This window comes from Oryctolagus cuniculus, chromosome 15 (assembly GCF_964237555.1).
Source record: "Oryctolagus cuniculus chromosome 15, mOryCun1.1, whole genome shotgun sequence".
NCBI lineage: Eukaryota > Metazoa > Chordata > Mammalia > Lagomorpha > Leporidae > Oryctolagus > Oryctolagus cuniculus.
In genome coordinates, this window is record NC_091446.1 from 32,448,778 (window position 1) to 32,473,914 (window position 25,137).

The 25,137-nt window shown below is 56.9% G+C and overlaps 1 protein-coding gene across 1 annotated transcript in view; it reads left to right on the forward strand.

Annotated features, from left to right (window-relative positions):
- The window catches only part of RRP12 (ribosomal RNA processing 12 homolog), a 28,803-nt gene extending 9,126 nt beyond the window's left edge, over nt 1-19,677 (forward strand). Inside the window, exons 11-34 of the mRNA XM_002718602.5 lie at nt 1,817-1,928; nt 2,148-2,245; nt 3,285-3,399; nt 4,329-4,471; nt 4,661-4,782; nt 6,256-6,320; nt 6,411-6,573; nt 6,982-7,136; nt 7,361-7,428; nt 7,963-8,056; nt 8,857-9,015; nt 9,140-9,220; nt 9,387-9,492; nt 9,626-9,733; nt 10,639-10,796; nt 11,340-11,431; nt 11,545-11,703; nt 11,804-11,979; nt 12,197-12,319; nt 13,546-13,595; nt 16,738-16,807; nt 18,152-18,219; nt 18,505-18,587; nt 19,261-19,677. Coding sequence (XP_002718648.2) covers nt 1,817-1,928; nt 2,148-2,245; nt 3,285-3,399; nt 4,329-4,471; nt 4,661-4,782; nt 6,256-6,320; nt 6,411-6,573; nt 6,982-7,136; nt 7,361-7,428; nt 7,963-8,056; nt 8,857-9,015; nt 9,140-9,220; nt 9,387-9,492; nt 9,626-9,733; nt 10,639-10,796; nt 11,340-11,431; nt 11,545-11,703; nt 11,804-11,979; nt 12,197-12,319; nt 13,546-13,595; nt 16,738-16,807; nt 18,152-18,219; nt 18,505-18,587; nt 19,261-19,363 — 2,671 coding nt within the window. The 3' untranslated portion in view covers nt 19,364-19,677. The remainder of the gene's footprint in view (nt 1-1,816; nt 1,929-2,147; nt 2,246-3,284; nt 3,400-4,328; nt 4,472-4,660; nt 4,783-6,255; nt 6,321-6,410; nt 6,574-6,981; nt 7,137-7,360; nt 7,429-7,962; nt 8,057-8,856; nt 9,016-9,139; nt 9,221-9,386; nt 9,493-9,625; nt 9,734-10,638; nt 10,797-11,339; nt 11,432-11,544; nt 11,704-11,803; nt 11,980-12,196; nt 12,320-13,545; nt 13,596-16,737; nt 16,808-18,151; nt 18,220-18,504; nt 18,588-19,260) is intronic.
- The last annotated feature ends 5,460 nt before the right edge of the window (nt 19,678-25,137 follow it).

Here is a 25,137-nt window from a genome sequence, read left to right on the forward strand (position 1 = left end):
TCAGGGTTGGGGTCTGGCCACTAAATAGAGGCTACTGGACAGTTCCACTCGTCCGGAACAAGGCTGGGAGGAAATGGAGTATGCAGTGTGAGATGGCGAGCCGTGTGGATGCATTTTCCCTGGAGCGAGGGTCTGAGCCCTGGGACTCCACTGTGCTGTGTCTGTTTTCCCCTCAGTAAAGGGTCCTGGCGTTAGTCTGGCCCCAGGACATGCAGACTGCTTTGCTCGTCATTCCGTCTATCTCACTATCCCCATCCAGCCATGAGCAAGGGTGCAGCCCTGTTTCATAAAGCAGCAGCTGGGAATTAACTGGCCACACAGCTGCCAGGAAGCCAGGCCTCGTGTCCTGCCCAGGTCGGCCAGACCCACCATCTTTTTACTACACCAAACTGCATTTCAGTTGGCGATGTCAGGAAATGGTGAGACCACCACATTCACTCATTTTTTTTCTTAACATTTATTTTATTTATTTGAAAGGCAGAGTTACAGAGAGAGAGAGGGAGAGACAGAAATCTTAAATCCGCTGGTTCGCTCCCCAGATGGCTGCAATGGCTGGGGCTGAGCCAGACTGAAGCCAAGAGTTTCATCCAGGTCTCCCACATGGGCGCATGGGCCCAAGTGCTTGAGCCTTCCTCTGCTGCTTTCCCAGGTGCAGTGGCAGGATAGGAAGTGGAGCAGCCAGGACTCAAATTGGTGCCCACATGGGCTTAAGTTGCAGGCAGCAAGTTAACTTGTTAGGCCACAATGCCAGCCGCTTCATTCACTCTTCTGTGGGAGCACGCCCAGACCTGTGTCCATTCTGTGTCCTGGGAGGTTGTAGCCCCATGGATGATGGCAAGCACGCTAGAATGCTCCCCCAGTGCCCCACTGGGCAGCAGTTCAACCCCAACAGCATAATGCTGTGCTGGCGCTGTGGCGCAGTAGGTTAATCCTCCACCTGTGGCCCTGGCACCTCTTAAGGTCCAGCTCTCTGCTATGGCCTGGGAAAGTAGTAGTAGATGGCCCAGGCACTTGGGCCCTTGTACCCGCATGGGAGACCTGGAAAATGCTCCTTGCTCCTGGCTTCGGATCGGCTCAGCTCCGGTCATTGAGGCCATTTGGGGAGTGAGCCAGCAGATGGAAGACCTTTCTCTCTGCCTCTCCCTCTCTCTGTAACTCTCCCTCTCAAATAAATAAAATCTTAACAAAAACAAATCATTTAGTAGGTGTACATGCTCTTATGGAAAGAACTCTGGGATACATTGAGAAAAAGTGGAATGCAGGTAAGGTGGGATTGTTTGTATTTGTGCACCCTGGAACCAGGTTGCCAGGGTGTGAATCCTGACCCCACTGCACCAGGTTGTGTGGCTTGGGCAAGGTACTTGACTTCTCTGTTTCATCTATAAAATGGGAATTATAGTAGGATTTATTTCATTAATTGTAACAAAGTTAAATGAATTCATGTAGTTATATCATTGATTAGTGCATAGTATGCTACTTCATGTTAGTAGTTGCTACCATTTTGCATGTATGTGCAGAAAAGCCAGGGAGAGTACTTAAGAAACCCGATGTTGATTGTCCCTGGGAAATACAGGTGAGGCTCAGATGGGAAGAAGGCTTGCCCTGGGCTCTACACCTGCAGACCTGAGTGAATCTTTGGCCATGTGTGGTGATTGCTTGAAGGTCAATGTCTTTTGTAATCTGCCCACTGCCAGGGCCCTGTAGAGCCCAGCGGAGCAGTGGGGTTTCTGAACCTGGACCATCCGCAGGTTGAGCCCCAGTTGCCCGGGTCTTGAGGCTCTGTGCCAGGCCCCATGGACGTGTTTTGTCTTGGCAGGTTGCAGCGGGACCTGGGGCTGGGCCACCTTCCTCGCTTTTTTGGAACAGCCATGACCTGTCTCCTGTCCCCCCACTCTCACGTGGTGACAGCTGCCACCCAGAGCCTCAAGGTACTGCAGCTTCTCAGTGCCAGCTTGAGCTGAGGAAGCGGAAAGCAAAAGGAGTTGTGCCTGCTGCCCTGTCTCGCCCCGCGCTGCCCACTCACGCCTGGGGGGACTCCAGCACTGGAGACTGGCCTGTCAGAGGCTTCAGAAGGCAATCACCTGGGAGTGCTAGGTGCTGATTAGGGGGCTGTCGTGGGCCCAAACAGCCAGAGTTGTGTTTTTTAGGAGCTCCTGAAGGAATGCGTGGCTCCCCACATGGCTGCCATTGGCTCGGTGACCTCCTCGGCCTCAGGCCCCGCCCAGTACATTGCCAAGATGTTCAGGTGAGAAAGTGCTGTCCACATTAGGGGGTGGGCGCACCTTGCAGGAAACTCCTGTCATGACAAGTGCTCTCTGCTTAGGCTGCTGACAGGAGCGCCCGCCACATTGCAGGGGCTTGGCGGGAGCCAGAGGGGTGCCATGGTGTAACATTCGAGAGAATGTGCTCCATCCAGTGGCTTCCAATCCAGCTCTGCTGACACAGGCCTAGGCACTGGAGCAAGCCCCCTGCCTCTCCCTCAGGGGCTCAGGGGTCCAGAAGAATGGGGGCTAAAGATTGAGTGGGCTGGCACACAGTTGGGCATTCAGTAGATACAAACCACTGGAGGGGAGACGAGACGAGCCCCATTGCACATCAGTGAAGCAGAGATCACGCAGCCAGCGGCAGCCTGAGCACAGCCTCTGCTCCGACTGCCGACTGCCGAACCGTGCTGCCCTCCTCGCCTGTCAGAGGAGCTACTCACACGGCCGCCTTCACCTTCCCAGCAGGGCAGTGAGGACGCTCAGCACCGGGCACCCCTCAGCAGCCCTGGGGAAGGGCCGGGTCTGTCTGCTCAGCTCCAGGGGCTGCTACTTTGGTTCCTGTCCCTCACAGGGACATAGGCCCCTTTCCTGTGGGCCCCTCTGCGATGAAGTGGCAGTGGAATCAGGCCTCCCCCAGCCTCACCCCTCCCCCACACTGCCTCCGGTTGGCCTCTCAGATCCCCAGGAGCTAGACTTCCCTGGGAGGTGGAGCAGACCCAGGTGTGCACAGGCCAGAAAGGGCTACACCTCTGCTTGGGCCAGTTGTTTCTACACTGGCCCCCTGACTCAGGTCTGAGAAAGCAGAGGACAGTGGGAAGACATGGGCTTGGGAGACCCAGTGTAGTCAATGGCAGGTTATACAGTCTTTCTGTGCCTCAGTTTCCCCATCTGAAGATGGGACACAGGGTTCTCTAAGCATCAGGATGCTGTCAGCTGAGACCTGGGTGTGGTATGGACTTTCCCTGGCTAGGGCACAGGGTAGCATGACCGTGGCGCTGACTGTTCTTGCTCCCTTGGCAGGGCCGCAGAGGAGGGCCTGACGTACAAATTCCACGCGGTCTGGAGCTCCGTGTTGCAGCTGCTGTGTGTCTTCTTTGAGGCGTGTGGAAGGCAGGCGCACCCTGTGATGAAGAAGGTAGGCTGGGGCTGCTGGGCTGGCCTCGGATGGCTCCTGCTGGGGGCGTGTCTGTCGGCTGCACTCTTCTCACCCTCCATCCCGACAGTGGCCCCAGCAGGGTCCCAGCTCAGTCCCCAGGGAGGTGGCTGGGCCCATGTGGGAAGAATAGGAAGAGGGATAGTCAGTCCCCTCTGCCACCTGCTGCTAGCCTTTGTGGGAGCTATGGTTCTGGAACTTAGGGAACCAGTGTGATCCCCCTTCTCCCTTCCCCTCTTACTTGTTACAAAAAATCTAAAGGATTAAAAATTGAGGACAGTGTTGGTGTTTTAAACAGACTTAGGTTCCAGAAGGGTTTCCCCACCAGAGTAGACCATTTAAGAGACAGGAGTTTCCCAGGGATCCTCGCAGGCGTCAGCTCTGAGAAAAGTTAGGGACCTGGGGATGGGCCCCAGACTCCTTGTCAGCAGGTGGCCCAGCTCCTAACCTTGTGGGATCTTCTTCACGAACTCTGCTTTTGCTGGGTGAGAAAAGCAGCCAGCCCCAGCAGTCTGCCCCAGGAATCCCAGCCTGGGCCCTGCAGGGCAGGCGGGCATACCTGGCTTCCTATAAGCTGGGCATGGCCACGGGCAGGGAGGCTGGTGTGGGCTGTGATGAACCAGAGGGTGCTGCTAGTTGTTGGCTGGGCACCTGCCTCTGCCAGACCTTCCCCTTTCAACATGGACTGCGGATGGCGTTTGCATGTGAAGTTCTCTGGTTTTTATGAATTAAGTGAAGCAGAATTAGTGAAAATCCTGGGCCACAGGGAAGAATCAGACACGTCAGTGGGTCTAGCGGGTTATCAGTTTGTGTCCTGTGGTGCCAAGTCCATGGAGATGGACTGTTCTCCGCGCTGGCGCTCTGCTGTGCAAGCATGTTTTGGTGCATACCCTCTCCTCTGTTTGCTCCAGTGCCTTCGGTCTCTGTGTGACCTGCGCCTCTCCCCTCACTTCCCCCACACGGCAGCCCTCGACCAGGCAGTGGGGGCCGCAGTGACCAGCATGGGACCTGAGGTGGTGTTGCAGGCTGTGCCTTTGGAGATCGATGGCTCTGAGTAAGTGTGACCCTAGTTAGCTTGTATGCGTCCCGGGAGTCCATTGGCTCGTTCTCCAGGGAACAGCGCTAGTCTCTGTTTGCCATGCGGGCCTGGCTGCTCCTTGGCTCAGTAGGGGTCAGACTGCTGGGTATGCTGCCCTCCTGGGTGCCACCTCTTCCTCACTGGGACCTTCCTCCCACCTCCCAGGGAGACTCTGGACTTTCCACGGAGCTGGCTGTTGCCTGTTATCCGGGACCACGTTCGGGAAACGCGACTGGGTTTCTTCACCACCTACTTCTTGCCTCTGGCTACCACCCTGAAGAGCAAAGGTACAGGGCCCTGCCTGGGTGCACAGCTGGGCTCCCGCAGTTGTGGAGCCTCAGCTGAAGGCATGGGGAAGGGCTCCAACCCAGTGCCCCAGCCTGCAGGCCATCCAGCAGCTTCCCTCTGCCAAGCAGGAGCCAGCCAAGGTTCTAGTGCCCTCCTTGGGACCCAGTTGCTTGAACCAGCATGTGGGCACACAGTAGCAGGAAGCTGGAGTTGGGAGTGGAGCCAGGACTTGGGAGTGGAGTGGACTCAGGCACTCCAGTATGGGATGTGGGTGTCCCAACTGCTGTGTCAAATGCCTGTCCTCACTCTATTATTTAGTGGAGGAATTAAGTAGCTGTACAGAAATCATAGCCTGTGAAGCCTAAAATCAGGGGTTTTACAGAAAAAGGTTGCTTATCTGTGGTCCAGGGCAGCGGTTCTCAGTAACGGGGCTGTCCTGGGCATTGGGCAGTGCCTGTGTCATCACTGCTGACAGCCCCATGCAGCAGAGAACGGGCTGGCCAGAACTGTCCACAGCGGGAGATTGAGAAACCCCGCTCTGGGGCAGGGTTTCCTGATTTCAAACGCTGTCTTTTAGAACTTACAGGAAGTCTTGAAAGAAGAGAGTAAAAAAAAAAAAAAAAAAAAATCACTTGCCTCCCCCCATCCAGAGATGATTGCTGGCATTTTAATGTATTTTGCTATGTGTAAAAATAGTACCATATTTGTACTAAATTCTTTTTTAATACTAAATTCTAATTACAGTTTGTGCATTTAGCAACTTCGAATTTCCTCCCTGATGTTAGGAAACATTCTCTCTGGGTACAGAAGAAACACATGCCCATCAGAAAAATGGACCCCCAAGCTGGGGGCTGTCGTTAGCCTTACCTAAAGCACTGGCAATGCTTTCTAGGCTGAGCTTGTGTCCTCTTGGTCCTTGCAACACTCCATGCAGCTATCTTTGGGAGGAAGTGGCTGGGCCGGGACACACCACTGTAGTATTCACCAAGGCACGCCCAGCCATGTCCTTACCCTAGTGAAAAATCTGACATGTCCTCCGAGGCCATCCGTCACTGAATTTTGGTGGTTACTTAGGGCACAGCCCCATGTCGGGGTACAATGTGTTCATATAAAGAGAAGCCATTCAGTAGGGATGGGGAGTCTGCACACGATGAGTTGGACAACTGCACTGGAATCCCAGCTCAGGGGCAGGTGTGTGGTGCAGTGGTTACGTCACTGGGATGCCAGCAGGCCATCCAGAGTGCCTGGTTTGGGATGCTGGTACCACAGTGTCAGATTAAACCTGTAGCACCACCCACAATGCCTGTCCATGCTTCCTGTTTTCTACAGCTTTAGAGTGAACAGTATTGTGACTGAGTTTATGGGGAGGGTGAAATTGCTCATCTTCTATCCCCATCTCTGGGTTTTGGTAAAATGAGGCCAGTTGGCTAGGAGGGTGCCCAGGGTCATTTTGTGTCCTGTCTTTGCTCCAGCAATGGAACTAGCCCAGGCAGGCAGCACGGTGGAGTCCAAGATCTACGACACGCTCCAGTGGCAGGTGAGGGTCTGCTGGAGAAAGAGGTAGGGAGGATAGTCCCGGGCTGCGTTGCTTGGGGCCTCTCTCCTTTACCATCCCTCCCTTTCCCAGATCTGGACCCTCCTGCCTGGTTTCTGCACGAGGCCCACGGATGTGTCCACCTCCTTCAAAGGGCTGGCACGGACACTGGGCATGGCCATCAGTGAGCGCCCAGACCTGAGAGTCACCGTGTGCCAGGCCCTGCGCACCCTCATCACCAAGGGCTGTGAGGCGGGTATGGTGGGCTTGAGGCAGGGTGGGTGGGGGATGATATGGTGCATGGATGGCATAGGACACTAGCTTTTGGCTCCTCTTCTGCTGTTCAGCTGGGGTCCTAGGGGTCAGCAGAGGCCAACACCGCCCCACCCTCTCCTCTTTCCTCCTGGTCTGCTGACAGCCACTTTGGATTTGTACTGTCAATGTCAAAGGCTTTGTGGTGTGACTGCGCTTTGCTGGCCCCCAGGATGGGAGCCATGGAGCACCCAGGCCTCTGTGGACCTTTTTCTCAGCCTCTCGTCATAGAGAAGCCTCATACCCCTAGGTTCCACACTGCCACCAGATGCCCTGGAAGGCTGTGGGGTCTGCAGCCATTTTGACATGTCAGCTGCTGTCCCTTAAATGCAAACTTTGGTCCTCCTGCCAGAGGCTGACCGTGCCGAAGTGAGCCGCTTTGCCAAGAACTTTCTCCCGATCCTCTTCAACCTGTACGGGCAGCCTGTGGCTGCCGGGGACACGCCAGCTCCTCGCCGGGCTGTGCTGGAGACCATCAGAACTTACCTCACCATCACCGAGTCGCAGGTGGGCTGCTGCAGGGTGGAGGAGGAGCACGTTCGGGCAGGGAAGACCAGGATCCCACCTGCCAGACTCGGTGGGGCCCTGCCTCCTGGAGAGCAGAGTCCCCCATCTGCGGGTGGACTGGGAGTGCAAGGGAGGCAGCTGTGGGCCCTGCCATCCCCATCCCCCTGCTGCTCTGACTCTCTTGTCCTTAATGCTTCCTCTTGCAATCCTCGTGGGGCCGCCAGTTGGTGAACGGATTCCTGGAGAAAGCCAGTGAGAAGGTGCTCGACCCTGCCAGCTCTGAGTTCACCAGGTGACACCTCGGCCCCTTCCTGCTTGGGTGGGGCAGCCTAGGGAGCCAGGTGGTGTGTCTGGCAGAAGCCCTGTGGATCCGCTGCAGTTGTTGGGACACGTCTTGACATGGTGAAAGTCCCTGCTCTCCCAAGAGCCCTGACCAGTTCCTTCTTCCTGGAGAGGCCTGTTAGGCCTGGTGGGGAAGAACAGGGACCCTGGAGGCACTGCCTGGATTCAGGTGCCTGCACTACCGCTTACAGGCTGGGTGACTTTGAACAGTTACTTATCTGAATTCTCGTCTGTAATGTGGCCATGATTGATGATCCCTGCCACAGGGCTGCTTTAAGGATTGAAGGAATTACCATGGTAGAGCCCCAGGAGGAGTGGCTGGCACATTCTAAGTGCTCCGATAGGTGCCAGCTAGGAATATTGTTCTAGGGCTCCTTTGAGCCCCCCGTTCTACCCTGACTTTGCCTCCTCTGCCCCCGGTAGACAGAACACTGAGAGTCCGTGCCCCTCTCCCCCCCCCTTAGTCTCGCCTTGGCCCCTGCAGATTGTCTGTTCTGGACCTGGTCGTAGCCTTGGCTCCCCATGCTGACGAAGCTGCCATCAGCAAGCTGTACTCCACCATCCGGCCCTACCTAGAGGTGAGCTGCAGAGACCAGGTGCCCCACACAACCACTCTGCAGGCATGGTGCGTGGATGGCATAGGGCGCTAGCTCCTGGCAAGATGTGTTCCCGTCTTAATGCCTTGCAGCTGCCTCAGGTCAGGGCGCCACCTGTTTCCTCCCGCATGGCTTCCCCTTCTACTCTCTGCAGCTTATCACGTGGGTGCAAGTGATGGAAGCGTGTGGCTGTGCTCAGGCTCCACCTGCTAAGACCAAGTGCCTTTGCCTAACCCGCTAGGCCAAGCAGGCTGCTGTCGCCCATTGGGCTGCTTGAAGATCTCAGCTAGGACAGGCCCCGTTGGTACCTTTGGATGTGCTGGGCCCCCGAGGCTAAGGACCAGGCTGAACACAACTCACAGTGGCCTCCTGAAAGCTGTCCCCATTGCTACAGTTGGCTAGCTGCTCTCTGTCGGTGCTCTTGGGTGGACCTGCACGTGAACAGAAGTGACCCCGGGGGCAGAAGACAAAGCCCCTTAGGAATGGGCAGGGGGTGGGTGTAGAAGGAGAGGGCAGAGTGCGGCAGCTGGAGAGGTCAGCCAGGTGTGCGCCTCGGCACAGGGCCGAGCAAGAGGAAGAGCCTGGAGGGCCGGGTGGCGTCAGGTCCTGGGGTCCCCGGGCCTCCTGCTGCCACACGCTGCTCGTCACACCTGTGCACAGGCAGGCCCAGTGCCTCTGAACCCTGCGGGCCGGCCACAGTGCTGGTGGGTGCTCTGAATGTCGGCCTGGGGTGAGCCCAGCCGCCTTCCCTGCCCAGCCCTGTGTCCCTCGCCCCCTCTCAGAGCAAGGCCCACGGGGTGCAGAAGAAGGCCTACCGCGTGCTGGAGGAGGTGTGTGCCAGCACCCAGGGCCCAGGGGCCCGCTTCGTGCAGAGCCACCTGGACGACCTGAAGAAGACCCTGCTGGACTCGCTGAGGAGCACAGCCTCTCCCGCCAAAAGGGTGAGGGCCCCAGCTCCTGCTCTGCCCAGGGAGGACGCGCCTACCGGGGAGGAGCCCCTTGGGAGGCTGAGGAGGGGGCGAGGGGTGGCGCTGAGGGCTGCTGACTGCTGCCGCCTGCCCACAGCCCCGCCTGAAGTGCCTCATCCACATCGTGAAGCAGCTGTCGGCCGAGCACGCGGAGTTCATCGCGGCCCTCGTGCCGGAGGTGAGGGCGGGGCGTGGTCCTGAGGCCAGCAGGCTGCTGGAGGGCGTGGGCCGTGGCATGCTGGGGGGATTGCCCTGCCTGGGCAGGGGGTGCTGGCCTCTTCCCCAGCAGCCAAGTCCAGGGCTGCTGGCGCAGGGAGCACACACAAACGGGGCCGTCCGGGCAGGTGATCCTATGCACCAAGGAGGTGTCAGTGGGTGCGCGGAAGAACGCCTTTGCCCTGCTGGTGGAGATGGGCCACGCTTTCCTGCGGTTTGGCTCCAACCAGGAAGGTGAGCCCAGGTGATGCATGCCGGGAGTGGTGAAAGAAAAGCCCGAGAGGGCTCCCTGCCCTGACCCCAGGCAGGCTGCTCCTCTGGGCCCACGTCGTCTTTCCTGGCCTGACCTGTCTGCTCTCTGCCCCAGAGGCCCTGCAGCGCTACCTCGTGCTCATCTACCCTGGCCTCGTGGGCGCGGTGACCATGGTCAGTTGCAGCATCCTGGCTCTGACCCACCTCCTGTTCGAGTTTAAAGGTAAACAGTTACTGCCTTGAAGGCGGGGGAAGCTGCTAGGTGAGAACATGTCCAAAAGGTCAGGACAGGGTGGCTCCCAGAACAGAGGGAAAGGTGCCAGGAGAGAGGAAGAGGAGCCGGAGCCAGCGCTGCCTGCCTGCTGTCTCCTCTCCTGCCCCAGTGGCTGTGCCAAGGCTGCCTCCTTGCCCTGCCCACCACACGCCCATCTGAGTGGTTAGGAGCAGGTTGGAGCTGACGCCTAGATTCTAGTCCTGCTTCTTACCAGCCACGTGAAACCTTCAGTGGCTTTGTTAATCTCTGGAAACCTCAACACCTTATCTCTTCAATGAGGAGGAAGAATAACAGCTGCCTCCCAGGATGATGGAAGAATAAAAGGCTGCTCCACAGAGTGTGGTTAGAACTGTGCCAGTCACTAGGCTAATCACTCCACCTAGCGGCGCCGGCACACCGGGTTCTAGTCTCGGTCGGGGCGCTGGATTCTGTCCCAGTTGCCCCTCTTCCAGGCCAGCCCTCTGCTGTGGCCTGGGAGTGCAGTGGAGGATGGTCCAAGTGCTTGGGCCCTGCACCCCATGGGAGACCAGGAGAAGCACCTGGCTCCTGCCATCGGATCAGCGCGGTGTGCCGGCCGTAGCACGCCGGCCGTAGTGCAGTGGCCATTGGAGGGTGAACCAACGGCAGAAAGGAAGACCTTTCTCTCTGTCTCTCTCTCTCTCTCACTGTCCACTCTGCCTGTCAAAAAAAAAAAAAAAAAAAAAACTGTGCCAGGCATGGGAGAGGTCGCCCAGATGTTAGCTTCCACTCATGTTTGACCTGACACGGGCAGGCGGAGCTGCTGATTCCCCACTGGGGGTCTTGGGGCAGTGGGATCCTGGGTGACTCTGACAGCAGCCACCTCATCACCGCAGGTCTGATGGGGACCAGCACGGTGGAGCAGCTGCTGGAGAATGTGTGCCTGCTCCTGGCCTCCCGCACCCGCGACGTGGTCAAGTCCGCACTGGGCTTCATCAAGGTGGCTGTGGTTGTCATGGACGTCACACACTTGGCCAAGCATGTGCAGCTGGTGGTGAGTGGCCCCTTCCCCTGCAATGGGACAGCCAGGGGGACCTCTCAGGAATGTCACGATTTGCAGATGGGCCTGTTAGATGATGGGGAGGAGGTCCAAGGGGAGACACTGCAGCTAAGTGCCTCCTGTCCACACAACCCACACCAGGCAGGCAGAGGCGTGAGGACAGTCCAGCTGGAGAACACCAAGATGAGGGACACCGGGGACCCAGAGAAATGAACTGGTGTTAGGGCAGAGCGGGAACCACGGGATTAGATAGGCCTGGGAGACTCCCATGTGTGCCTGTTTCCTTGTCTGTCCCACTGGGCCACCCTAAGGATTCTGTGAGGGTAAGCGTAAAAGTGCCACATGCATTCAGGAAACAGAGCTCAGGGCTTGTGTTGTGACAGAGCTTCAGGGAAAGGGGGGGCTGCCCAGATTCTGGAAGCCCTGGAGCAAGGCCCTCCTAACCCTCCCTCTTAGCAGGGCCTGGACAACAGGAGAGGTGGCTCGGGTCGGGGCTGGGAGGGTGCCCCCGCCCTAAACCTGGTGCTCTGCCCGTAGCTGGAGGCCATCGGGAAGCTCTCCGACGACATGCGGCGGCACTTCCGCACCAAGCTTCGCAACCTGTTCACCAAGTTCATCCGCAAGTTTGGGTCTGTGCACGCGTGGGGCAGGGGCTGAGCAGGCCGGGCGGAAGCTCTCCGGGCGCAGCAGCTCTTCCCTCTGGCAGGCACAGCTCCCAGCAGCCCTCCTCTGCCATCCGCAGGTTTGAGCTGGTGAAGGGGCTGCTGCCTGAGGAGTACCACAGAGTCCTGGTCAACATCAGGAAAGCCGAGGCCCGGGCCAAGAGGCACCGGGCCCTGAGCCAGGCTGCAGTGGAGGAGGAAGAGGAGGAGGAAGAGCCCGCCCAGGGCAAAGGTGATAGGTAAGGCTGTGACAGGGTCCTGGGGACCTGGTCTCCCCCAACCCAGACTCAGCCTCTGCCTCTTCGGGGAGCGCTCTCACTTGGAACCTCTCTGTCTTAGCATCGAGGAGATTTTGGCTGACTCGGACGATGAGGAGGACAATGAGGAAGAGGAAAGAAACCGGGGCAAGGAACAGCGGAAGCTGGCCCGGCAGAGGAGCCGGGCGTGGCTGAAGGAAGGTGGTGGGGATGAGCCTCTCAACTTCCTGGATCCCAAGGTGGCCCAGCGAGTCCTGGGTAAGCAGGAAGCGGCAGGCCCGGGAGCTGGGATACAGACTGGCCTTGGCAGCGTGTTCTTGGGTGTTGGGAGAGGGTGGCTTCCAGGCCAGGCCAGTGTGCGGGAGCTGAGGGTTCGCCGTTTGGGTTTGCAGAGTTGGGTTTGTTGGTTCTGATGAGGGTGGGAGTGGGTTAGCACTGTCATTCTAGCCCCTCATGCCAAACTCTGCTCTACCAGCCACACAGCCAGGGCCTGGCCGGGGCAAGAGGAAGGACCATGGGTTCAAGGTGAGCGCCGACGGCCGATTGATCATCCGGGACGAGGAGGATGAGAAGGTGGAGGAAGAGGAGGGCACCAGAGGTGGGCCTGCCTCCCATTCTGGGGACACAGCACTCATCCTTTCATTCATTCGTGTTCATTCACTCATTCATTCAGTGACTTTTTGCTGAGGAAGCATGGGTAAAAACAGATGAGAACCTTATACCTAAGGCAGCTCTCTCCCATCCAAGTGCTAACCAGGCCTGACTGCTCAGCATCTGTGATCAGGTGTGTTCAGCGTGGTATGGCCATAGAAGGCAGATCTTGCAAACCTTTTGAGTTTCTCGAACTTTGACCACATTAAAAGAATTTTCATGCAGCAAAACCATTTCACTATACATATGTAATTCAAACCAGATTATTTTTAATTAAAAAATTTATTTATTTATTTGAAAACATCCACTGGTTCGCTTCCCAAAAGGCTGCAATAGCTAGGGCTGGCTGGGTCAGGCTAAGACAAAGATCCTGGAACTCCATCCAGATCTCCCACATGGGTTCAAGGATCAAGTGCTGGGGCCATCAGCTGCTTTCCCAGGCATATTAGCAGGGAACTGGATCAGAAGTGGAGCAGCCAAGGACTTGAACTGATGCCTATATGGAATGCAAACATTGTAGTCAGCAGTTTAACCTGCTGTGCCACAATGCAAGCCCCCAAAGAAGATTTATTGTTTGTTTGTTTGTTTTTATTTGAAGGCAGAGAGAGGAGGAACAGAGACAGATACATAGAGATATTCCATCTACTGATTCACTGCCCAAATGCCCTCCACGTGCTAGGCCAAGTCAAAGCCAGGAGCCAGTAACTCCATGCGGGTCTCCCACGTGGGTGGCAGGGACCCAAGTATTTTGACTATCATCTGCTACTTCCAAGAGCATTACTAAGAGGCTGAATTGGAAGCACAGAGTAGCCAGAACTCCAACCAGGCACTCTGATAGGAGAGGTTTCAAGCACCAACTTAACCTACAGCACCATGATGCCCACCACACCCCACCCTCCTAAGTACCCAGGCTGCTGTCTCCCTTGGAGCCCAGGCATTCCTGACATTGAGAATGCCCCTCCCTCTTTCTGCCTGTCCACACACTCCCCACTTGTTTAGGTCCTGGTGTCTAGAATAGGAAGGGGGCATTCGCACTCCCACCAAGGGATGACATGGGTCTGGGGAAGGCAGCTTGCCGGGGCTGCATGTGGCATCCCCCAGCCAGGGGACCAGGAGGAGGCAGGGGGAGGAGATGGGTTTGTGGGCTCACCGGCTGTGTGCTTTGGCTCACAGGTGAGGACGAAGAGATGACTGATCTGATGGCAGATGTGAACGTCAGGAATGTGAGTATTTGCAGCCTTTTGCCCCCACTTGGTCCCTTGTCCGTGTTGAGGATGACACGTATGGGAGGGTGGGGAGATCAGAGCCACAGCATGCAGGCCTCTGGAGTGCACTGGGCCTGCCCACTTTGGTGTTACACAGTTGAAAGAGGAGAGGCCTGTGTTTGTCCACCAAGGGGCACGCGCCATGCCGCTGGCCTGTATCCTCTGAGCAGTGTGCTCAGTCTACAGCAGCTGGTCCTAGCAGGGGTGCAGGTCCACTATTGAGTATACGCTGCATGCCTGGCCCCTTGCCAATAGCCCTGCGCTGTCTTGTCTCAGCCTCACCGAAGACAGGGGCTCTGTCATCCCCATTTTCTGAGGGTGTACGAAAGGTCAGTGTCTTATCCAGGGTCACAGGGCTCATCAGATGCAAACCAGGGGTTTGAACCTTGGTGGACAGAGGATTTTCAAGTAAGGACAACCCTACTGCTGCTATAGGGCAGCCCAGAGGGGCTTCCTGCACCAGGGGCTTCCACAGTCCTAGGAGTTTAACCCCCTCACTGCCACTGCCCCTGCTGACGTGGCGCAGCTGCCTCCTGGGATGGAATACAGCTCCCACTCTGCGTGTGTCCCAGCAGCTGATGGCTGTCATCACAGGCCCACAAGCAGTGCCCCCCAGCCTTTGTGGGCCTCGTCCTTAGGAGGCAGGTGTGCCACGTCAGCGGGGACAGTGGTACTCTTGGAGAAGCAGAGTCTAGGTGTCCATCTGGGCTTCAGCAGAACCCTGCACGCTTCCATTCCTGCTCTATAATGTGGGGTTATGAGTAGACCACGTTGCAGAATTACTGGGGCCAGTTAATAAACAAGACTGGGCATGCAGGGTGCCCTGGCCTGGTGATGGGCTGCCCCAGTGTCCCAGTGTCGTTGGTGCCATATTTGGGAGCATTTGCCTTGTAGTCCTTGCCGACTGCTGTCTTCACACCATGGCCTGAGGAGCTGCTTTCTTCTCGGAGCGTGGTAGTCGTGTTTCTGTTTGGAGAGCCGGGCGGGAGCCAGCTGGACAAGAGAGTTGTGGCAGTGGCTGAGGATGGTGGAGGCCTTGGTGCAGGGAGCTCCTCTGGGATGCCCTTGAGCAGTAGCAGCATTGCCCTTGCCTGAAAAACCTTTCAGCCCCTGCTCCCATTCCTGGGCCCCAACCTGGTTCTTCCTTGGTAGGTCTGTGCTGGGGCCCAAGAATGTGCGTTAATTTTATATATATACACACACATATATATTTCTTTCTTTTTTTTTTTTTCTTTCTTTTTTTTTTCTTTCTTTTTTTTTTTTTTTTTCCAAATTTTCACTTGCTTGAGAGGGAGAACTCCCAGGTACTGGTTCATTCCCCCAAATGCCTACAATAGCCAGGGCTAGGCCTAGGCTGAAGCTGGAAGCTGGAACTCACTCCAGGTCCCTCATGGGTGGCTGGGACCCAAGCACTTAAGCTGCCACTGCAGGGTCTGTGGTAGCAGCAGCTGGGATTAGAGCCAGAACCAGGAATCAGATCCATGCCTTCCCATAATAGGATGTAACGCCCTAATGGCATCTTGACTGCTACTCCAAACACCCACCCAGAAGCCCCCACCCCCACTGCTTCCCACGCAGCCTGTGCCAGTGGAGACAGCTCCGCCCACTGGGGGTTCTCTTCCTTGGTCTGAAATCTGCCCCTCAGTAAGGCCCACCTTCAGCCCTTGGCCAGTGTCCTTTCCAGGTGACAGTGGTAGCCTGTGCAGTGTGTCTGTCTGGGGACCCACCCTGCCTGGGCTTGAGGCCTGGTGTTTGTGTACATTGCTGGTGCTTCGTGATGAGATGCGAGGCCGGCTGTGTATGATCCCTGGAACTCTGTCTCATCGAAGCCTTCCTGGGGCCTTCACGGTGTCTGCACTCATGGATTTGCAATCCCGCAGTGTCTGCTCCTACTCCTGGCCCTTCAGGGATGGCCCCCCACTCTCAGAGCAGAGCAGGATGGGGGTGCCTTGTCACAAGGCATAGAGGGAGCCCCGTGGCAGCCGTATCTTACTGTGGGCTCTTGGAAAGTCAGTATGTGCCACTGAGGTCCCCAGGGGCCTTTTGGCAGTGCCGTTGAGGAGTCTTACTCCTGTGCCTGCATTTGTGGGGAGCCGACATTTCTGGAGTACAAGCTGCAGCCCCAGTGGAAGACCAAGGGGCAGGTGCCAGCTACACGGCAAACAAGCTCAGCTGTCATCCCCGCAGTACAGCCAGAGCCACCTTCCTCCTGGTTTCTGTCCTCACGAGAAGCCTACCCTGCCGGCCTCTGCCAACCAGACTGGAGCCCCTGTCCCCAGACGCACCTGTGCATCCCAGCCCATTCCCTCTGCTCAGGCCGACCCTTGGCCTGGCTGTCAGTGCTCCCTGACCTCTGGAGCCCTTGTGGGGCCAGAGCCCTAGGAATCTGTAGTTGAAGAGGTTGCCAGGGTGCAGCAGCACAGGCCGTGGTGTGGAGCCGGTCCTGCGAGCTAGGGCTACCCTTGTTCAGTTCCCTCTGTGGCAGCATCCCTCCGCCTGGCCTGATTGTGAGCAGTTGGGCTCCAGTGTCCCAGCAGTGCCCGGCGTGCTGCAGGTGCCAGTCACTTCCTGTCAGTTGATGCGTCCCCTGCCCACACTCATGACTGCTGGGATGGCAGCGTTGTTGAGGGCCTGTGGTAACTGGCCTGGGCGGGGATTTCCCTCCTGCCTGAGAGCCCTTGGAGCACAGGAACTGGACCCTGTTCCCTGTGTCCCCTGTATCAGGGCCTGGCACTCAGCGGGGTCCAGCAGGCAAGTGGGGAGTGTAGTTGGTATGAGTGAGCACCTGGAAGAGCCAACCCTTCCAGGAGGCCAGCCACCCCCTTTGGAAAGGAACACAGGGGCTGGTCTGATGTCAGGGCACCAGCCGGGCAGGTGCAGCCCTAAAGTGGGGCTCGGGAGAGATGTCAGGAGCAGCCAGGGAACTCCGCAGTCAGGACGGCGGCCAGAGCAGTCACTGCCCGGCTGGGGGCCTCGGTTTCCTCCTCTGTGAGTGGGGGGCCGTGTACTTGGCAGCGGCCTTCCGTACTCCTTTGCTGTTCTCGTTAATGAGGAAGCTCCCACCCCCTTGTTCATGAACTCCTGCTTACTGTCTCTTCAGAAAAAGCAGAAGCTGAAGCAGCAGAAGGAGGAGGAGGAGGAGGAGCTGGAGACGCCCCCTCAGTACCAAGGTGAGGCTTCCCCTTTGCATGAGTCCGGGGAGTTGCAGGGAGGGCGGCAGAACCACGAGGTGCCCAGCCTGGTTGCATTCAGTTGGCGCAGACACAGATTGGCTGATCTGACGCTCAGGACTGAGCTGGGGGCCCGGGGAGTGTGGGGTGACAGCCTGAGGGGAGACTCGAGAAGGGGACCTCAGCCTTCCCAGGGAGCCCCTGAACCCCAGCCCCTCCCCATCTGCCCCAGCTTCCTGAGGCTTGCAGCCCACCCCGTCTCCTGGGAGCTGTTTGCCTGTCTTGTCCAGGTTAACAATCTTGTCCAGGCCTGAGTCAGCCGGGTTTGGAGAAACCCACGGCCAGTGTTGATGGGAGCTGGATTTGTGCTGGGCCTGACCAGAGGGTTTCAGTCTCTGTCTCAGGGCCCCTGGGCCGTTGCCCTCCCTATAGCAGCTGCTAGAAGGATCGAGGTACCTTTGTTGTCTTCCTCCCAGGGCCACCCTGCAGGGCTCCTGCCCCCGCCCCGTGTCGCAGAGCCCTTGCTGTGCATCTAGCAGGCTGGGCTCCTGGGGCCCAGAAGCTCCTGATTCCAGTAGCAGGTGTGGCCTCAGCTGCTGACAAACCTCACGGTTCCTCCTACAGCCCCCACAAGCCAGGACGCAGCCCACCTGCCTGCTCTGAGATGCTGCAGTGCGGGGACAGTCATGGCAGTCAGGAGGCCAGAGGCCTACTTCAGGATGGCCTCCCCGCTGCTGCTTAGTGTGTGACCTTAGCGGGTCACACTGCCTCTCTGTGCTTCTAGATTCTCATCTTTTAAAAGAGATCTTGGTCACCCCAGGGAGCCCTCCTGAGTCAGCACTGGCTCTCTGGGAGCCCGCCGGCGACTCTGGTGACGTCCCGGCTGGAAAGGACAGCTGAGCCTGCACGGCTGCCCTGAGCGCTAAGCCTCAGCCTTCAGATCTGTGCAGTGGGATGCGGCGCTGCGCTTGGCTGCCTCGCTGCTGGTGTGAAGCCTGACGAGAGAAGGGTGGGAAACCCAACGTGCCCTGCGTTAGGGCTGAGACTCCGCTGAGGCTCGAGCTGTACGTGGCTGAGCAGGGAGTTAGGTCCGGGTCTGTGTGACCTCAGAGCCTGTGTTCTTTGTCCTGGAACGGTGGGACAGGTGTGACTTTGCAGAAGTGGGCGATTGTGTGTGCATTGTGTGTGCTGCAGTCAGGTCACTGGCCAGCCCCTCCACAAGGAACGTATGTGGCCTTGCTTGGTTAGGGGTCAGAGCCAAGTTCCCATCTGCTCTGTGGCCACTGTGAGAAGGTGCCTGTGGCCATGGCTTTGCCTGACTCTCGATCTCTCTTCTCCCTGTAGCTGGAGGCTCTGGCATTCATCGCCCTATAGCCAAGAAAGTTGTGCCCGGGGCTGAATACAAGGCCAAGGTAAGAGCTGCAGCTGGGAGCGTAGAGTCTGTTGGTACTGAGTCGGGGCAGGGAGGAGCTGTGCCCATCTTCATCCTGGAGAGGCACCTTTGTGGGCTGGACTGAGGCCAGGGAAGAAGGGGCATGGCCGGGTATTGGTCCTCTGGGGCTACAGGAGCTCTTGGGCACCACCTGAGCAGACGGGAAAGGGAAGGGAGGGGAGAGGTTGGGGCGTGTCGGGTCCAGGCAGAGGCGGAAGGGGCAGCCTCCACCCTTGGCGGACTGACTGTGTCTCTGGATGAGCAGAAAGCAAAGGGTGACGTGAAGAAGAAAGGTCGGCTCGACCCCTACGCCTACATCCCCCTCAACAGAACCAAGCTCAACCGCAGGTACGGTGGCGCCCGGGCCGGCTCGGGTGGGGAGCTCAGGGCCTTCCCGTTAAGCTCACAACTTGCTCGCCTCTCTGGGAAGTTTTTAAGTTTTCTCTGAGCACAGCCCGCGTGTGGGCACCTCCTGTGCCACTGCCTGGGCTGACTGCTCTGAGACTGGTGCTGTCACGCACACGCTCACCCGTTCATCATTCATGCCGCTGTGTGCGGCTGCCTGCAGTGGCGTGCTAATCCCTCGTGGGTGGAAGGTCGGTCGGTTCCGACTTTGGCTGTTAAGTAGGGTTCGTAGGGGTGGGTTGAGGGCCGCGTGAGATGCTGGGTGAGGCGAGCTTTGGGAACAGGTGTCACGGGGAAGTGGTGCTCTCAGCTTCAGTCACTGAAGGCTTCTGCTGAATACCAGTTCCCCGTAGGGGCAAGGGTGGGTGGAGAGGAGCTGTGACTTCTCTGTACCAACGTCAGAGGAGGGGAGGAAGGGAGCTGTTTCCGGGGAGCATGGTGCCGAGTGGAGTGGCCAAATCAAGGCAGGAGCCACGCGTGGTCTGCCCAGGTCATGTGCTGCCAGGCATGGCCTGCGCCTGCTCCGCAGTGCTGCCGTGCTGGAGCGAGCTGTGTTTGGCTGGGCTAAAGGGCCGCTTGTCTCGAGAGACATGACCCTGTGTTCTTGCGCCCGCAGGAAAAAGGTGAAGCTGCAGGGACAGTTCAAAGGCCTGGTGAAAGCTGCGCAGCGGGGGACCCGGGCCGGACACAGACTCCGCAGAAAGGGTCACCGGCCCTGAAGCCCCGGGCCCCTGGGCAGCTCCGCACGCCTGCCTCAGCCCCGCATCAGCCCCCAGCTGCCTTGCTCCAGTGCCTGGACTCAACATGCGGTGCTGGGACTGGGGCCTGGGATTTGGAAGTTCCAGATGGGGCTGCCCTTTCAGGGCGTCCCCGTGAGGCGGCTGTGCGCTCTGCCAGGGCCGGCCCAGCACTGGGGCAGATGGGCCTCCTCCAGCTCAGCTGCTCGTGGCCATGGGGCACTCGACCCAGCCATGGTCTGGGGCTGAGGTTCACTATGACCAGCTATAGAATAAACACGCGTGACAGTGTCTCATCCCTGTGCTTCCTGACCTGCTGCTCCAGGGGTAGGGAGAGTGAGCGCCGACGGGGGACACCCAGGCAGGAGGGCGGCCCAACTTCACATGAGAGTTGCAGTTGGAAAAGTGGCCTCGGGAGGTGCAGCTCTGGGATTGGTCTCTGGAGACTGGGCGCCAGGGACTGGGGACAGAAAAAGGAGACAGCGGCTCAGAGCCAGTTAGAGCTGCAGCGCTGGCTGCCCCTGGACACAGAGTCTCTGCCCAGGGACCCCACACAGTGCCTCCTGAGCCTGTCCCGTGCCCAGCACAGCCCAGCTCGCCTCCCCTGTTTCTTAACGTTCTTTCTGCCAAACAAGGGCTCCCACCGCCCAGGAGCCCTGCTGCGTGTGCTTTCCTAACAGGCAACTAGAAGCCACCCCAGGGCTGCCCACCACACCCCAGTGTGAAGAACAGGTTCTGTTTTTCCCCATCTCAAGTTCTCCGCTGTGAGATGAGACCACACACATATTCCACAATAGTGTCCCTTCCAGTTGATGTCGTAGGCTCTGATAATGCTCCCGGAAGGCCCTCCTGGCGCCTGTTCTCATGCTCTAAGGGCACCTGAGTCTTAACGGGCGCCGAGCCTTTGTTGTCCCTGCTCTTGGGTTGGGAAGCAGAGAGGAACTGCACTTTGCCCAGAGGTGGCGCTGTTGACACGCGTTGTGAACAGAAACCAGGCCTAGGAGAGTAAGCAAGAAAGGTCAAAAGAGGTAAGCACTAGGGGTTTGCAAAGGTAATCTGGCCACAGCCCTGAGCACAAGGTGTGTTGAATGAAGCCAGTTCAGGGGCCAGCACTGGAGCAATGGGCTGGGCGGCTGCTGTGACAGCAGCATCTCGTATTATAGCGCCCGTTCAAATCCTGCCTGCTCCACTTCCCATCCAGCTCCCTGTTAATGCACCTGGGAAGGCAGCGTTGTTGCAGCCATTTGGGGAATGAGCCAGCAGATAGATCTCTGTCTTTCCCTCTGTGGGTCTGCTTTTCAGATAATTTTTTAGAAGATTTTATTTATATTTGAGAGGTGTTAAAGAGAGGGAGAGACAAAAAGGTCTTCCATCTGCTGGTTCACTTCCCAAATGGCCGCAACAGCCGGAGCTGGGCTGGGCTGATCCAAAACCAGGAGCCAGGAACTTCTTCCGTGTCTCCCACATGGTTGCAGGGGCCCAAGAACTTAGGCCATCTTCCACTGCTTTCCCAGGCCATAAGCAGGGAGCTAGATCAGAAGAGGAGCAGCTGGGATACAAGCCAGAGCCCATATGGGATGTTGGTACCACAGGAAGAGGCTTCGTCCACTACACCACAGTGTCAGCCCCTCAAACCCTAAAAAAGAATTCAGCCAGTGCCATTCCTTTGAATTTTAATATATGTGCTGCTGAAGCGAGAACCCCAGTCCTTTCCTGTGTTCTTTCTTAGCTTCATGTAGTAGGCTTGAGATCTTGATGTTTTTCTGTCACTCCCCGTCTTCGTGGAGGAACGACACAGGACGCTGCGCTGTTCTTTTGTCTGCTCGGCCCTCCCCGGGTTTGCTGCTGGTTCTTCCCAGGTTGGCTACCGTCCCTTCCACCTCCGTGGAAGGGCGGTTCCCCCTGCCACTTTCCCCACTTCCGCGGGGGAGCGGCACACCACCGGCCGGCTCTCTCTCGGGGGCTGCTCAGATGTTCCTCCAGGTGTTCCTGGTGCATGTTGTCTGTCTCCTCCTTTATAGTCCTCTTCCACCAATCCCAACTCTGCTACCCACACGCAGAGTACGCTGCTCTCCTCCAATCAGGAGCAGGTCCTGCTGCTTATTGGTTGAACTGGAGGCAGCTGTGTAGAAGCTGTTTGCTCCTCTCCCAGCACCATATTGTGGGAGAGCAGATGCATAGAATAAGTCTTAATTCGAGTAACAGTCTAGTCCGAGTTGCTCCCCACATTTTTCTTTTTTTAAGAACAAAGGAAGTAGGAACTGACTTATTAGAGTCTATTTTCCAAGAGGTTTTTTTTTTTTTTTTTTTTTTTTTTTGGAAAAAGGCAGAATTAGAGAGAGAGGTTCACCCCCCCCAAATGGCAGGACTGGAAGAAGAGCAACCAGGACAGAATCCAGTGCCCCAACCGGGACTAGAACCCAGGGTGCCAGCGCCACAGGTGGAGGATTAGCCTAGTGAGCCGCAGCGCCAGATTCTCTCCCAATCACTCCTCTTCCAGGCCAGCTCTCTGCTGTGGCCCGGGAGTACAGTGGAGGATGGCCCAGGTCCTTGGGCCCTGCACCCACATGGGAGACCAGGAGAGGCTCCTGGCTCCTGGCTTTGGATAGGTGCTGTGCACCAGCTGCAGCAGCCATTGCGGGGTGAACCAGCGGAAAAGGAAGACCTTTCTCTCTCTCTCTCACTGTCTAACTCTGCCTGTCAAAAAAAAAAAAAAAAAAAAGATTTTATTAATTTGAAAGAGTTAGGAGAGGGAGGGGCAGAAGCAGAGAGAGAAAGAGTGTTCTTCCATCCACTGGTTCACTCCCCAAATGGTCGCAGTGGCCAGGGTGGGCCAGGCCAAAGCCAGGAGCCAGGAGCTATACCTGGGTCTTCCATGTGAACACAAGGGCCCAAGCACTTGGGCCATTTTTCAGTGCTTTCCCAGGCCATAGCAGGGAACTAGATTGGAAGTGGAGCAGCTGGGACTTGAACCAGTGTCCATATGCGATGGCGGTACTGCAGGCGGCAGCTTTACCTGTTACACCACAGTGCTGGCCTATGCCCACGCTTTCACTTTTTCCCTTCTCCCTTCCCGTCATCCTCACAGAAGGCTCAGGGCATGGCTGTCCTGGCAGTTCACCCCACAATGGCTGTCTTAGTACTCGATTTTATTTTTTATTTCTTTTAAAGATTTATTTATTTTTATTTGAAAGGCAGAGTTAGAGGTTGAGGGAAAGAGAGATGTCTTCCATCCACTGGTTCACTCCCTAGATGGCCATACTTGTTGGAGCTGCGCTGATCCAAAGCTAGGAGCCAGGAGCTTCTAATCAAAGGGCAATTTTAAAAATTAAGATCTAGGGCCGGCGCTATGGCGCAGCGGGTTAAAGCCCTGGCCTGAAATGCCAGCATCCCATATGGGCACCGGTTCGAGGCTCGGCTGCTCCTCTTCCGATCCAGCTCTCTGCTGTGGCCTGGGATAGTAGTGGAAGATGGCCAAGTCCTTGAGCCCCTGCGCCCTGTGGGAGACCTGGAGGCAGCTCCTGGCTCCTGGTTTCGGATCGGCGCAGCTCTGGCCGTTGCGGCCAATTGGGAGTGAACCAGCAGATGGAAGACCTCTCTCTCTGCCTCTACCTCTCTCTGTAACTTGTAACTCTCTCTTTCAAATAAATAAAATAAATATTTTTTTAAAATTAAGATGTATTCTATATATATATTTTTTTTTTTTTTTTTGACAGAGTGGACAGTGAGAGAGAGAGACAGAGAGAAAGGTCTTCCTTTTGCTGTTGGTTCACCCTCCAATGGCCGCCACGGTTGGCACGCTGCAGCCGGCGCACCGCGCTGATCCGATGACAGGAGCTAGGTGCTTCTCCTGGTCTCCTATAGGGTGCAGGGCCCAAGGACTTGGGCCATCCTCCACTGCACTCCCTGGCCACAGCAGAGAGCTGGCCTGGAAGAGGGGCAACCGGGACAGAATCCGGCGCCCTGACCGGGACTAGAACCCGGTGTGCCGGCGCCACAAGGTGGAGGATTAGCCTGTTGAGCTGCGGCGCCGGCCCTTCTGTATTTTCTACAATAGCAACAAAGGTTTGCAGAATGTTTGGAAACAGAAAAGTAAAAGCAGGGACTAAAGTCTTCCAGCCAAATGCTTGCTTAACCCTGGTGTGTTTCACAGGGCTATTTTTTAGTAAGATAAAAATGTAGTTTTAAAATATAAGTTTGGGTTCCAGATTTGCAGTTGATTGTAGCAAAGTCCTCCCCTGCTTACACAAACACCTCATAGACGCTGTTTCCAGTGGCCCAGTTTGAAACATCTCCCTGTGGACATAGCTCCACTCACTTGTAAAGGATGTTGCTTCTTGCTGTGTGCCAGAATTTAATGCCATCGCTAGATGCTAGATCGTGTGCACAGCAGTATTTAGAAAATGGCATGATGACTGCTCTTTGTTCTATTTTCGATACACATTATTGTGAATAGATAGATGATGGTACTCCAGAAAATAAGCCTCATGTGGTACAGTGTAAGCTGGTCTGCCGTTTCCTGAAATCATGCTTAATGTAGCCACAGCCATTAGAACCACTTACCAAGCTGTCGGAGGCCACGGAGTCATTCCCGGCCAGGGCTGCGGTGGCAGCAGGCTTCCTCCATCCTGAGTCCCGGGGATGCGCCATGGACTGCCCAGACAGGGCTTTTCAGGCCGTGGTCAATCATTAGTCAGTGTGGGCGGAGGCCGTGGCGGCTTGCCACTACTTAGCCTTCCAGAGCTGGGGTTGGGAGGTCCGCGTTACCCGTCTCAAATCCTGATTGATCAGGTGCAGGGAGGACTGATCAGTCATAGACTCACCAGAGGCCTCATCAGAATTAGAATTCATCAGTTGGTAATGAGAAGTATAACCGCCCCAGATATGGTGACCGCTCCATACCAACTCTCCCTTGCGTTGGAAGTCAAAGCTGATGGTTTAATGACCTCAAAACAGGGCAGAAGGGATCCTGCGAGTGATAGAGCACCACGTGGCATTCGGGGAAGATGGTTTGCTCTCTTCAGTTTGCGCCTACTGGTAGATTTCCTCACAGCCCCTGGGGGTGTCCCCCCTTTTCTCTGACTAGTGCAACGGAGCAGGTAGCTCCTTCCTCTCCGGTGTCTTTGGGACTCTGCACCACTTCCGAGCTGTTAGGAAACTTTTCCGAGACTCAGCTGGGCTCCTGCTTGCTTCACGTGCAGGGGGGCCTGGACTGAATTTCCCAGCCCAGCCCTCCCAGCTTTCACCAGGGACACATCCTGTCCCCTCTGCGGCCTTGGACAGGTGGCTCATCTGACTGTCACGGGGAGTGGAAGGGTTTTACTTCCCGAGGGCAGCCTGGTTTCCAGATTCCAGGGATGGCACCCTGAAGACCCACAGGTGGCGAGCACAGAGGTGATCCTTGAAGTCAGGAATTCGGAGGATCTGAAGCACTGCCATCAGATAGATTTTGGGAGTGGTGCCAGGAGTGACCCCTACAAGACCTGGCTCTTCTGTAGGGTCTGCAAGCTCTTGAAGTCTTGCTTTGGGGATGCATGTTTGGCAGTTGGGACACCCACACCCCACATCGGAGTGCCTGGGTTCAAGTCCTGATTCCAGCTGCTGATGTCCACTGCCTGCTAACGCACACCCTGCATCAAGTAGTTGGGTCCCTGCACCCGCATGGGAGACCTGGATTCCATTCCTAGCTCCCAGCTTTGGCATGGTCCAGCCCTGGCTGCAGGCATTTGGGCAGTGAATCTGTGGATGAGAGCACT